This window comes from Penicillium citrinum, assembly GCF_028827155.1.
Source record: "Penicillium citrinum strain IBT 23319 chromosome Unknown utg000006l:1.0-3011923.0:1.0-3012962.0, whole genome shotgun sequence".
Classification (NCBI taxonomy): Eukaryota; Fungi; Ascomycota; class Eurotiomycetes; order Eurotiales; family Aspergillaceae; genus Penicillium; species Penicillium citrinum.
This window is the reverse complement of record NW_026622691.1, coordinates 2,815,964-2,829,916: the sequence shown is the minus strand read 5'-3', so window position 1 is coordinate 2,829,916 and position 13,953 is coordinate 2,815,964. Positions and strand designations below refer to the sequence as shown.

The following is a 13,953-nucleotide window of genomic DNA, read 5'->3' as shown; positions in this document are numbered from 1 at the left end:
TAGATCCCCAAGCAGAATGTGTTAAGTTCACTGGCATCTACTACTACCTGGACAGTAGTCTTATCAAAGTAAATCTCAGAAGTATAGCTACTAGCCAGGACACGATTAGATATCTCGTAACATCTACCGAGTTAAATATCCAGTCTAATTCTCCAATATCAAACCGGCTGGTCGTGCTTGGCCGAGTTCGGTCATCTCTCCGATCTTCCATCAACCTCGCCTTTTCGCCTTTTCTTTCTTCAGTCCTCAATCATTTCTATTAACCTAGGCCTCTCATACTTGTGAATAGTGAATTCTCTGATTTGCAAAATTTCCTCTCATCATCGACATCAATCACTCTGTTCAACACATATACAACTCCCATCTTGAGTCGAACATCTCAACTCGGAGATACTCCATGGTGGATCCAACTAGTCCATTAGCATATACTCCGTAAGTGCGGCGTCAATTGCCGATCACCAACATCGAGAAAGAAAGCGATAAGACAGAAAGAAATTTCCCCAATTCCTCCCATTCTCAAGCTGTCATCTTCATCAGCTTCATATCACATGTCCACCATGGGCTTGACGCCCGCAGAAAACGTGAAGCCAACCAAAGGCCAAACCATTCAGATAAACTCAATAGCCCTACCAAACGGGGTTTTAACGCCTGGAACACAGTCCCCATCTAACGAACCCGAAGTAATCTCTACTTCCCTCAACCTGGTGACATGGGATGGGCCCAATGATCCCGAAAACCCGCAAAATTGGCCACGCCAGAAGAAACTGATCCGTTCAACTGCTCCATTGGCAGTCATTTTCTCCATTTCCTTCTGCTCGAGTATCTTTGGTTCTGCGACAACAGTCACAGCTCATCAATATGGCGTCTCCGAAGAAGTCATGAGTCTTGGAGTCGCCCTTTTCATGGCCGGCTATGCAGTCGGTCCTCTTATTTTTGCCCCCATGGCTGAGGTGGTCGGTAATCTACCAGTGATGGCGGTTGCTTTGGCCGGGTGTGGCATCTTCCAGATCCCACTTGCACTCGCACGTAGCGTCACCACGATCCTAGTCTGTCGATTTCTGGCCGGCATGCTTGGTAGTGGTGGACTTGCAGTGGGATCGGGGTTGTTAGCTGATATATTTGGTCCGATTACACGAGGAATAGCGGTCGGAACATCTGCTACTATCATGAACTTGGGATCGACAATCAGTCCCATTGCCGGCGCCTACATCGTGGATCGATATACTTGGCGCTGGACAGCGTGGGCGTCATTGATTGTGTGCAGTGCAGTCGGAATAATCTGCATGGCACTCCTGCGAGAATCTTCTCATAATCGTCTCCTTATGCGTCGAGCAGCTCGCCTTCGCCATGAAACAGGAAATGATAATCTTCGTGCAGCTGCAGAAATGGCATCGTTAGACCCTCAAGTGTTGCTTCGCAAGTACTGCTCAAAGCCGATTCGCATGTTCTGTCAAGAACCCATTCTAATCGTGATGACTGTCTATCTAACCTTGGTCTATGGCACATTATATCTCTCATATCAATTATTCCCCCGGGCCTTTCAAATGCGCGGCTGGAGTACCCCTGCTGCTACATTGCCATTCATTGCTGTTGGAATGGGCGTCTTATTTGCGTTAGGCGTCTTTTCCCTCTTCACGATGACCTGGTATAAGAGACAATGGGTGCGTGCTCAAAAGGCAGTGTCTGATGGCACTTTGCCCCGAGTGCCTCCAGAAGATAGACTGCCACCGATGATCCTGGGCGCGGTATTGCTTCCTCCGAGTTTGATTTGGTTTGGCTGGACTGGCAATACTCATTGGATAGCGCAAGTCATTGCCTGTTTCTTCATTGGGCTGTCTTTACAGCTCATATTCATCACGGGCATTGCGTATATTGTTGACGTCTATCTATTGAATACAGTATCGGCCATCAGTATCCATGTCATGACACGCAGCCTGGTGTCTGCATCATTCCCATTATTTGAAGGTCCGATGTATAAAACTTTGCATATAAATTGGTCGGCTACACTGCTAGCCTGCTTATCTGCTCTCATTATGGCGTCGCCCATCATCTTCAAGATCTACGGAGCGCGAATCCGAAGCTGGAGTCGGTTTTCGGTGGGTGGGATTTAGATAGAACAGTTAGGACTTTACGTTAAAGTAGAATAGATCTAAGAAAGGCGGGTAGAATCATATAAATGGTTAGAATCTTGGAAGAACCCAAAACTTTGAGCCAGAAATGTTTATTGATCTAATAGTATAAGCCCAAGTGTAAGATAAAGGAGCTTGGGGTATCTCGAATGCTTCAAGTTCCCCCCAAAATAGTATCGAGCAGGTCGAATGTTGAATGCCAGAGTCAAGATCTGTTCCACCAAAACAAAAATAAGAGCGCCAGGGAATGAGGCTAGTGGGATATCAATGAGAAAGCAAAAGCAAAAGAAAACAAAAGAAGTGAGAACTCCATGCCATGCTTATGTCGTTGGCATCGTAAGTCTAAGTGCGAGATGAGAGAATGATAGTATCCACCTATACGAAGTAGAAAAGATGGAATGTAAAAGACGTGAAAGAAGAGAAAGAAAAGTAGAGAAGAGAACGATTCCGCATGTTTGCTCAACCAAACTGACGCATCTCTCTCAAAGCAACAGCTCGACGGGAGATGACATCTTCACGGCGCACCATATTGCGAAGGGCCTCGCTGGCTTGGATGAGGCCATCTATGCTGATCGCATGGTTGGTCATTTGGTGGTTGATGTATGTGTAGAGAGCGGCCGGCGTGGAGCAGGTCGTCAGCAGTTGCGGCTCGTTTAGCTTCAACAGAGCCAACGCAACCTGGAAAAGGAATGTACTGCCTCCACCACCACCAGATGCAACCTCTTCTGAAGCTGACGTCGCCTTATCGCCGTCTTTGATACTAGAGGCAGACGATGCATTTGTCGAGGAGCCGTTCTGCGCGGTGCTGGTCACATTGAGACAAAGAATTACATCCCAAACTCGGTACAGAGCTTCTGCAGAGAGGCAGTCGGTGAAGAGAGACAAAAACCACTGAAATGTTAAGGCTTCGAGCTCGATACCCAAATCTTCCAAATGCGCAGACAATTTAGGAAGCAGCTCTGTGATGTATTGTCGAAGCACGGCCTGGTCTGCACGAGATGCCATAAGGCCGTGATCATAGTAATGCTCAGGAAGGATGATTTCAATCATAGATGTCAAAATCCAGAATGCATCTTCAGCAGTGGGCATGATAAGCAAAAGTGACGCGGCAATGAGGTTCATGCCCTGGCAATAGCCCACTTCTGAATTGCGCCGAGAGTACGCCAGCAGAACTTCTTTCAATTTCCCAACGCCCGGTCCTTTTCGGAAGAACACGTTGTCAGTGAGGGTACGACGAATGTCCATTTCAATCTGTGCGACAACTGAAGCATCCGGATCAGTGCCGCCGACTCCACGCACAAGGTCGTCATAGTATCCTGGAATTCGCATTGCCGAAGCGCCACTGCATTCAGACCAGACTTTAGCACGAAGTGCAACAGGAATACCGCCCAAGACAAGAGCTCGGAACTCTCGCCATTTGGCTCGGCCCACTTTGCCCTTGTTTCCAAGTCCAGAAATACCAATCACTTCACCGTCTGCGAGAGTCGCTTCAGGGGTATCCACCGCCTGGACAGATCGGTCTGAGGATGCAGCAGCAGCAGCCGCCGCAGCTTCACCTTCTTTCCGGCGCTCTGCTCGGACTTTACGCAAGAATTCATTCCATCTCACTGTGCGATCTCGCTGCAGTGTGTCATGAAGGTCAGTCAGCTGCTCAAGCAGTAATTTGACGGGCTCAGTTTCCGAAGCATTGATGCGGACTGTGGGCTGATCCTCCGACGAGATTCCCGCAAATTCGGGACGATCCGCCGTGATAGCTGATGTACTCGCCGATGGCTGGGCCGAGTTGAGGGAGAGAGTCCCATCTTTATCCACTGAGACTGACGAGCTATGAGCACGAGTCGGCTCAGCGGTGGTCAGTGAAACGATAGGAGCCGTGGAGGGTGTATGAGATAAGAGTTCTGTAGGACGGGATGGCATCCTAAGATAGTCTTGCCATCGGCGGAGCCCGGCATTTCCATTTTCGAAGTCAACAGGCGAACCAGGAGGAGAATTGGGAGTGTCTGGTGGGACCGATGGCAATGTTTGGTTCTCATCATCGACATCAGAATCACTGCGTAGACTGCCCAGAGTCTCTGTGATGCTCAACCGATTTTTGCGATTCTTGTTGGCACTTGCTTCTCTTTGACGTTTCTTCCGGCGTTGGTCATAAATGAATCCGTATCGATCAGTAAGAAACTCTCCGGATTGAGAATTGTTATAGATGGGAGCAAGTGTTGGCGGGCGAGATTCCACAGGCAAGATGGCATCCATTTCGACGGGGCCAAGATTATTCGAGCTGCGATCTGAATTCTCGGCTGTGGCATTGCCCTGGGTGATGCTAGTCACCGCGGTCCTTCGTGCAGCTGGATTGATTCTGACTGTGCCGGTGTTGTTGCTGGCAACACGTCCGCCAGAAGCAGGCATATTTGTGTTGCTGTTGATCCTTTTCAATGCGGCAACTGCACTCATCGAGCCCTTAGAGTCCACATTCTTGTCTTGCTTATCGGATACTTTGCGGCTGATTTCCGAGTCACTCGAATCTTTTTGCCCTTGATTATTTCCGGCGAACAACTTGACAGTCCAGGAGCCAAGAGAGCGCGAAGATTTCCGAGAATGAACACTAACATCATCTCCATTCGTTGAATTGCTAGCAATGCGTCTCCCGAGGTTGTCACTCGCAATCGAGCCTGGCTTCCCATTGGGAGGTTGAAACAGCTGCTCATCGAGAACCATTCGACGAACTGACGGGTTGCTTGGTATTCGTGATTGTTTAGTATCCTCCTCTTCGACCCCCTGCATGTCGCTTCTGATACTGCTAGCTCGACTAGTTTTGCGACTAGCATTATTTGAGCCAAAGAAGTACTCCTGCCAGCCACGAAGAGAGCCTTGTCGTTTGCGGTTTGCAGCAATATCCTGTGGTTCTTTGTCGGGTCGCTGAGGCCGAATGGTTGCCTGGAAGTCAGAAGTAGACTCCGAGCCATCGCCATCATTGGACCCAACTGCGTCCGTCATGGCCTGAGACATAAGTCCATCGAGACCCGAATGCTGTGAGGCCCCACCGGCACTGTATGTACTTTCTTCATCGGAGTTGCGTTCTTCTTGCGAATTCTCCATTTGGTACAATCGGCGTTCGATATCTTGATTAGAGACCGAAACTTCTCGAAGCATTTTCTTCAATTCTCGCTCCCTCGCATCGGCCCGCTGCCGCAATGCCGAGATCTCGGCGTCCCGTTGAGCTAAGTCATGGGCAAACTGCCTGACTATCTTGACAGGGCCAGTTGTTGATATCAAACGCTCGATATGCGCGTCGTCCGCAAGGTGTAAAGCTCCTGGAACATCGCGAGTCGGAACCGAATCATCGAAGAGGGCAGCCCGACCTGAGGTATGGGACACCCCTGTGGTCAGCCGGGCCAAGGTAGCCTTACGTCCGCGACCCGTTCCATTGGTGCCGTCCCCAGCACCTCCCGTCAGCATTGTAGTTGTCATGTTGCGTGTCAAGGTTGGGGAGTTGTCAGGCGGCGAACTCGGAGGCAAAGAAGGAAATGAGGTTAAGTCGGTGGGTGCATTCGAGCCCGAGTGGCGTTTCTGAGCCTTTAACCGTAATGTTCTAGCCTTTGCACTCTGGTTGGAAGCCGATGAGGCCTGGGATGAGGACCTTCGCTGTGAGTGAGAATCGGACTCCGCCATGACTCAACGACTGGTAAATGGCGTAGATATCGAATGGGGTGGTTGTGGACTTCATGAATGCTGCACAGATACTTGGACGAGTGGAAAAATCCTAATCGAGGAAACACAGTTCTAGTTGTAGAGTGCTGGAAGGGCTGTCAGTTATCGCTCTATCTTTCTCCCCCCACTGTTTCGCTCTCTCCCTGTGGTGCCCTTGGGTTGTTATGTCAGGCGATCCTAGCCGATTTGATTGTGGATCTTTGTGGGAATGAAGGGAGATCGACGCACATCCAGATACTGGCGGGCAAGGGGGAGAAAAGATATCAATAGACAATAAATCACCGTTGACTCGAGCTTTCCACGAAATATGAAAATTTCCAAGATTTTCGCAATCTTGTAAGCTCCTCGACGACTTGCGACACGCCCAAAACAAGCAACGGCACATGACGTGACCCGAGTCACGTGCAGAAGCAACATCAGATCACGTGATATGGGAGCTGTATCAAACCACGTGACTTGGGCCTCGGCTCCTCCGCATAACCGCGGAGTGGGGAAGGAGCGATGGGAAGCTCCTCACTATTTAGTTGCAGCCGACTGCAAGGAAAGTGCGAAGGCGGCCAGTTCGACCTTCTACGACTTTTTCTTTAGTATCCACCCAACACAGCAACATCATGTCCTCCGCAGCCAAGCAACGTCTTCAAGCTCTTAGCAAGCAACTCGTGGAGGGTATACCTGATGAGGGGACATTTGAAGATATCCCCAAGATTCGGCATGTTGCTTCAGATTCTACAGGCCCGTAAGTGTTGATATTCGGATGAATCTGGTATATTCTCCATACAGACTGTAGCAGTGATCTACAGTCTGTATGGACAGATCATATATCTATTGATCTATATAATAGTCAATTGTTAACAATCGCCCTAGCCGAACAAAGGATAAAGTTGTGATTGTCACCGGTATGTCCAATTCATGTCATGATTGCAAGATCTATCACTAATCCAGCACATCGCAGGAGCAAACTCCCCCAATGGAATTGGCCGTGCCAGTGCTCACCAATTTGCACAAAATGGCGCTAAAGCAGTCTATATCTGCGATTATAACGACTCCCATCTGGCAACTCACAAGCGTGAGATTGAGTCACTCTACCCTGGTGTAGATGTGCATGTGCGCCAATTCGATGCAGGAGATGAAAAGGCCGTTTCAGGCGTCATTGATGAGGCCATCTCCCAGTATGGTCGTTTGGATATATTTTTCGCCAATGCTGGAATAGTAGGACAGCCCAAGGTGTTTACCGAGATTGATGGAGATGCATTCATGAATACCATGAAGACAAATGCCCTTGGGTAAGCAGCGCAGCGCTATCACCTACACCTTTCTTTCGAATAAATTCTTACACCATACGCAGTGTCTTCCTGGCAGCTAAGCATGCAGCTCCCGCTATGAAGGTTACTTCCGAGTCAAAGCCTTATCCTAGCGGTTCGATCATCTGCACCGCCTCAACAGCCGGAATTCGATCTAACGCAGGCTCCACCGACTATTCCGCCTCTAAAGCAGCGGTTGTCTCAATTGCTCAGACATGCTCTTATCAATTGGCTGGAACTGGTATTCGCATTAACGCCATCTGCCCGGGTCTGATTGAGACCGGCATGACACAGTCTGTTTTCGATAAGGCCCGGGAGCGTGGCACTACTCGCAAGATCGGACAATTGAATCCACTTCAACGTGGTGGTGTTCCCGATGAGATCGCTCGTGTAGCGTTATTCTTGGGTAGTGACGAGAGCAGCTACGTGAATGGCCAAGCATGGGTCGTTTGTGGTGGATTGAGTGCTGGTCACCCTTTTGTCCCTGGAAAGCTGGCATAGTCTCTTCGCTATTTGTACATAGCTATCGAGTTGATCTGGGCGGTTTAGCCACTGGTTGGCTTCACGTTTTCTGCGGGCGTCAAACCCATGGTGGAAATGGGATAGAAAGTAAACGGGATGACAGCTTGAGGAGGAAAGAGATTGGAGAATTTCTTCTGTCTTATATTTTTCCTTTCTCGATGTTGGTGATCGGCAATTGACGCAGCAGTCATATACTCATGGACCAGGAACCTTTTTACCAGTAAATATCCCAGTCCCTTCCTCTTGCTAGATATGTTTACTATCTAGGAGAGCTATTACTAGTAGTAATAGCCCTAACCAATACCTGGAGGTACTCTGTCAGTTAGCTTAACTTGCTTATATCTCGGTCTCTTCCTCTGCAAATCTTTCTCTCTACCCGGTATAATGAGATAAACTTTTATCTCACACACTTTCTTTTCACTATCGCTTCGATTGATTTTGTAGCATCTACTAGATGCTAGTACCATCATGATTGCTTTTCAATGAAATCATTGGAATGATTTCATTTCTTGCCCGAGACTGCCATTCGAGTTGACTAAACTGTCTTGCTCATACTTGCTATAGCACCCAAGACCGTATGGGTTCGCCCAACTGACTGTCTATTTTGGCGATATGGCGGTTAGCACCAAATTTGCCGGGGTAGGAGCACGATGGACTGTTTCCGTGTTAAATAGTACCATACCATTATTCAACTGAGTATTACACGTAGATGACTAACGCTTACGCACATCTTCCGATACACCCCTTTGATGAAGAAGAAATAGAAGCAAATATGCTGATTAGATCCATTTTGAATACAACAGGATGGAAAGATCCATAACAATCGAGAGTCCAGTTCAACGATTGCAGACACAAGGAAATAAGGGAGAATGCGTGACAAACTAGAGGACAGTAGGAAACCGCAATATCAAAATCGCAGAATAGGGTGCAAAGTGGTGCGCTTTCTCGCGCCGAGTCAATCAGACAGCAAGTCAAGGCCTCAAGCGCAAGAATAAGCGGATAGCAATAAAGCCGTTCCATACCAGAAGGTACGACGAAGACAAAATAGTGACAGATTCCTTGGGGGTAGTAGCTCAAGAAAAGAAAAGGAGCAAAAATGGAGAAAAGTGGGAAAATGTTCAATCCCATAGGAAACACAATAGCCCTGGTTTGGAGAAAAAAAATGAATAGACAAGAAGAATGGGCGGATGAATTGCGGGCAGATGGATATAAGGGAGTATCAAAAGACACGACGAAATGAAAAGGGAGAGAAAAAAAAGGCGGTAGACTACGCCGGACAACCAGAATCTGTGCATGAGTGAAATCACCAGCACGAATCAGCAAGAAGGATAAACCACGCCAAAGTAGAATCAGAAAGGCAAAGCAAGGAAGCAAGGTCGTCTCAGTCAAGCGTTGCACATCATCTATAGCTGATGGAGGCAAAAGTGGAAAAAAGCAAAAGATATCGGTGTTCAAGATCTAGGAGATCACACGGGCAGTCTGGGGCCGCATGAGATCTTCACTAGCCTGCTTGGACAGGGTCCCAGTCTCGGTTTGCTGGTCGTCCATGCTCTCTGTGTCGTGGGCGTGCTCGTCGTCGTCCTCAACAATGCGAGTGGGGATCTCGCCCGGTCCGTACTGCTGGCTAGATCGCTCAGGGAAGGTCGAGCTGCTGACCATAGACATAGAAGTGCTGGAACGGTTGTGCACCAAGTCAGGGGTAGGAGGGATGCTGGAGTGGCGGTTGTCCGGGTGCAACGAGTTGTTGTCGAGGTCGCTAACTTCGCTGGTGGCGCGGGTGGTGCGGCCATCCTGACCCTCGTACTCAGAGCCCAGGTTGGGGGAACCGGCTTGGTGGACCTTGGACGAAGAAGCCTCGGCAGACTCCTCATCTTCGGCATCCTGAGCCAGGTGGAGGCCCTCGACGGCAGCAGCGCACTGTTCACTGATACTGCGGATAATATCTGCAATCGCGTCCGTCTTATCACGCAGGTAACGGTCTGCAACGTCTGTAACGCTCAGACGAGCAAGGTTCTTGCGGTCCTTGCCGAGGTTCAGCAGGTGCTGTTCTAGCTCGGGGTTCATTTGATTTACCGATGATTTGTTTGCGACCTTGTTGGTCTCCTTGTTGGCTTCCTTCGCAGTCTCTGCACTAGCACGCTCATCGGTAGACTCCTCGGGGGCGTCTTCGTAACCCTGTTCGACCATCTCAGTAATCTCAGAGCTGCTACCAATGGAGCGAACGATGTGCTCCATGTGGTGGCTCTTGCCATTGATCAGACTACGCAGGTGCAGAACCACGCGTTGAGCCTCTTCGCGCTCGCGGGAGAGGGTGGAATTGGTGTGAGTGAGAGCAGAGATCTCCTTCTGGTTGCGCTTGCGCTCCCGCTCAAGCTCTTCGGCAATCTCCTGCTGAAGAACCAGGGCCTCCAGAGCATCATCACGCTGCTTCTCAGTACCAGACAGACGAAGAGTGAGACGAGCCACATCATCCTTCTGCTGATCAATAAGGCCAGTAAGGCGACGGTTCTCACGCTTGTGGTTCTCAATCTTGACCTTGAGCTCCGAAGTCTCCTTGGTGAGCTGCTCAGCAAATGCCTGGAACTTGAGGAATTGCTGTTTCCAGGTTTCGAGCTCCTCGACCAGGAAGTTGTTGCGCTTGGTGACCTTGCTGAGCTCGGTGTCCATTCTGCCCTTGAGGTTGATGAAGTCCTGCCAGGCCTCCATAGCATCACGAGAGTACTGATTACGCTCCCGAACAATCTCGTTCAGGTGACGCATCGAGACCTTGGTCATGAGAGGCTTCTTGACGGATCCACCGAAGATGGCCTTCATGCCAGTGTTACGGCCGAGCTTCTCGCAGACGTGATCCATGACACCCATCACAGCATCCTGGTTCCACCAGTTGGGTTCCTGGACACTTTCAACTTCACCGCGCATCACGATGATCTGACCAGCAGGGATCAGCTTGCCGCCAGCGTAAGCCGAACGCAGGTGAGTGGGGACGCCAGAGGGCGAAACATCGCCGTTCAGGGCCTGTGTCAATCGGTTGATGAACTTGGTTCGCTGGCCCTGGTTAAGAACATTGGGCGGGCTCGAAGTCAGAACGAAGTTACGGTCGAGATCCACGACCAGAGCGTCCGAGGGAGCATTGAAAAGAGTACGACATTCAGCAGTGACGCCCAGAATATAGGGGCCGGGCTCCTGGACCAGCTCCTTAACATGGCGAGCGTGCACCACGGGGACATACAATCCACTCCACTCATAGACACGAACGCAGTAGCGAATGGTCTCCGAGGCAGCTGTCAACATAGCCGGGTAGTGAGAGACAAAAATGATACGGCGAGTGGGTGAGACGGCGGCCTCGATGACACCAACTATGTTGGGAATCGACAGACAGTTGAACAAGGGCCACATGGCGAAGTTTTGGAAGCCGGTCGGGGAAGAAGGGAATTGATAGCAAAGAGCGTAATCCTTCATGTCGATACGGACGAGGTCGTTCAGACGGGGAGCTGGGAAGCTCAAAATGCGGGAGACCTCCTCGGCGTGGAAGAGGTTGGTGGCCTTGTTCCAGTGAATCCACATACCACGAAGGTAATCACCCAAGAGGTCATATAAAGGGTAACGGGAGAGGAAACTCAAGCAGTAGGGAATCCAGTAGGTCTCCTCAGGATTATCGTAGAAGTCCGGCTCCGTCTTCTTGCGTAGTTCACGAATGGTCTCGGCCCGTTTCTCATCAGCACGGGACCAGACGCGCAGCGCGATACCGTACAGAGTGTGAGAAGAATCCTGCTGGAGGACGAAGGCGTGGTGTGCGCAATGAGGTTGACTCTTGCCGGTGCAGATTTCAACGTCGTGGGGGAAACATGCCTAGAAGACGACAGTCAGTTAGCTTAACATTCTCTTCTACTTCCACCTTTCTATCCATTCCCATTCCAATATCTTGAATATCATTTGATATACAGGTAACCGTGTATATCAAATGAATGTACTCGGTATCACTTACCCTCATCGCCGAGTGCAAAGCCCGAGCAATCTCATTATCCTGCTCCAAACGAGGACTACTCCCGAGAATCTCGGGCAACCAAAATTGACCAACAGCACCCTTCATATGACCAATCTTCCCCTGAGCCGGGGCAGGGGCCTTCACCCATTGAGAGGGTTCCCGACCAACACCACAGACCATGTAGGCATGAGTCAATGTTTTAGGGGTTCGCTGGGCGGGTTTTATGTTGAGCGTTGAGGGAATGGGTTGAGTGATTCGAGAGTGCAAAGATGATGTGCGACTGGGGACGACCAGCGAATTTTCCCCTTCGCCGCGAGTTACCGGGCGATCCCTAGTGGACGGACGGACAAAGGACGCATGATCTCGCAGAGAGTGTCCCATGGTGATGGTTGTTTATTGTATGGATGTTGCTGTATATATATATATATATATAGTGTATGTGTGTGTGTGTGTGTGTGTGTGTATGGCGTGTCGATTGACGAGTGGTGAGTGGTGTCCGTTAAGGCGAGTAAAAAGAGAGACGGGGCAATATTCGGACTTTGATACTAGAGTGAGATAGTATCTGAATATACCCTTAAGGAGAGAGATAGATATATAAGGAGAGACGAGTAGGAAGACTCCAATTGAGGACGATTTAGTGGGCGCCCAAGGCCATGGAAACCAAGGGTTTAAACCACGAAAGAGTCGAATTGAGGGAGGTTCGAGAGGAGAAAGTTAACCAAGTAGGAAGAATTAGGGAATATCCAGGAATATCAGGGGGGGAGAAAAGAAGAGAGAAGAGAAGAAGACGAAGAATAGGAGAAAGTCGAGACTAAACCAGATGCGACTTGGGGCGAGTGGAGGCACTCTCCACTTTGTTAATTAAAAAAAGGCCGAACGGATTATTTAATTAAATTTATTACTCTGGTACATAGTACATAGTACAGTAATCAATTTAACAATTATACATAAATGAAGTAAATAAAGTACAGAAAATATGATCTAAGTGATTCGAGTCTGGAATGTAATATTGTCTCATTCTCAACACTGTTTATACTGTTTATACTCGACTTCATCGATCCCACCTCTTCTCTCCTCTTCTTTCTTTTTTCCCTCTTGACCGCCGTTCCCCCCCCCCCCAAAGATTTACCAGACTTACCAGACTCATCACAACTTATTATACTCATCATATTATACAGAATACCCCTCCTTAAGTTCTTGATACATCGTGCAGTCTCTATTCTTGCCACAGATCGACTCAAAACGGTCGACTCCTCGTTCTTCAGTGGCAATACTACTGGACAGTAATCTCAATGCCAATGCAATTTCAATGCAATGCCAATTTCAATGGAAATGTGTGCAACCCTGCAGCATTAACGCCCCATGCCGAAAGGTAAAAAGTGTTTTGCCTCGGGCTCTCGTGTCTCGCCTGCGAGATGCGAGGAGGTCGCAGAAAACAGCTACCACACCACACCAAACAACAGCAAAGGCAAAGGCAAAAACACCATGGACAATGTGCATTGTGAAGACAAGCCCCAAAGAATACAAAGATCCAATACGGAGTTCCCGGTACAAAGTGAAGAAGAAAATATGGAGAAAAAAAAAACAAGGCTGGTCTTGATCTCTTCATGGTCCCAATCTTGAGTCTAACTGTACGTACCCGGTACAGTAAACTGTACATCTTTGCTGTGTACATAGTACACTCAAGCAACTCGCTCCGATTGTCTCTGCAGCCAATACCCATTCTGCTAGATAATTGGGAAAGACAGCAGCATGTTAGGAGCCCAGCCCTCCATTCGATTCATTCAGTCCAGCCAAAGGTTCGTTCGCTGGTTCCTGGGGCCGATGCTTCGCCCATGGCTCGACATTTCATTTTTGGCCCGTGTCGAGCCTCAGCTACATTCTGAATGGTGCTGACCCCTGGGGGCCCCCCCCAACTCAGTTCAAACTTGGACCCACTCTGAAGAAAGAGAAAGCGAGAGATTTGGGATTTCAGATTTTACCTTTCGACCAACTTCGATTGTTGGTTACGGTGGTCTGTGCCGAACCCCTGGGATGCATCCAATGCATCTCAATATGACTTACCTTCCCGGCACTTTTTAGTCCGCATGGTCTCGTCGTATTGCTTTCCCATGTTTCATTTTTACTTTGTTTCTTTCTTTCTTTGGACTCTGATCCAGTTTTAGTCCGGAAAGGAAAAGTAAATTGGAAATCGAATTCTTCTTGGATTCCTCCCTGCCCGTCACCTCCCGCGGACTCCACCGGAGTTGTCAAAATCTACCGAGCCTACCAGGAAATTCCTAATGGAGATCCCACTTCCTCTTTCTTTGCA

The 13,953-nt window shown here is 49.1% G+C and overlaps 4 protein-coding genes across 4 annotated transcripts; 2 read left to right on the top strand and 2 right to left on the bottom strand.

The window, feature by feature from the left end:
* Positions 1-557: 557 nt before the first annotated feature.
* N7469_007591 (uncharacterized protein) lies at positions 558-2,111 on the top strand (the record flags this gene model as incomplete). The annotated part of the gene is made up of 1 exon (XM_056646509.1): positions 558-2,111. The coding sequence occupies one exon, from the start codon at positions 558-560 to the stop codon at positions 2,109-2,111; it is 1,554 nt and encodes a 517-aa protein (XP_056499950.1).
* Positions 2,112-2,588: 477 nt separating this feature from the next.
* N7469_007590 (TBC domain-containing protein) lies at positions 2,589-5,795 on the bottom strand (the record flags this gene model as incomplete). The annotated part of the gene is made up of 1 exon (XM_056646508.1): positions 2,589-5,795. One exon carries the CDS (start codon positions 5,793-5,795, stop codon positions 2,589-2,591), a length of 3,207 nt encoding a protein of 1,068 aa, XP_056499949.1.
* A 650-nt stretch (positions 5,796-6,445) lies between these two features.
* On the top strand, positions 6,446-7,636 carry N7469_007589 (SDR family NAD(P)-dependent oxidoreductase; the record flags this gene model as incomplete). Its single annotated transcript, XM_056646507.1, has 4 exons — positions 6,446-6,570; positions 6,699-6,730; positions 6,787-7,117; positions 7,180-7,636. 4 exons carry the CDS (start codon positions 6,446-6,448, stop codon positions 7,634-7,636), a joined length of 945 nt encoding a protein of 314 aa, XP_056499948.1.
* Positions 7,637-9,115: 1,479 nt separating this feature from the next.
* N7469_007588 (DENN (AEX-3) domain protein) lies at positions 9,116-12,023 on the bottom strand (the record flags this gene model as incomplete). Its single annotated transcript, XM_056646506.1, has 2 exons — positions 9,116-11,506; positions 11,643-12,023. 2 exons carry the CDS (start codon positions 12,021-12,023, stop codon positions 9,116-9,118), a joined length of 2,772 nt encoding a protein of 923 aa, XP_056499947.1.
* Positions 12,024-13,953: the final 1,930 nt, after the last annotated feature.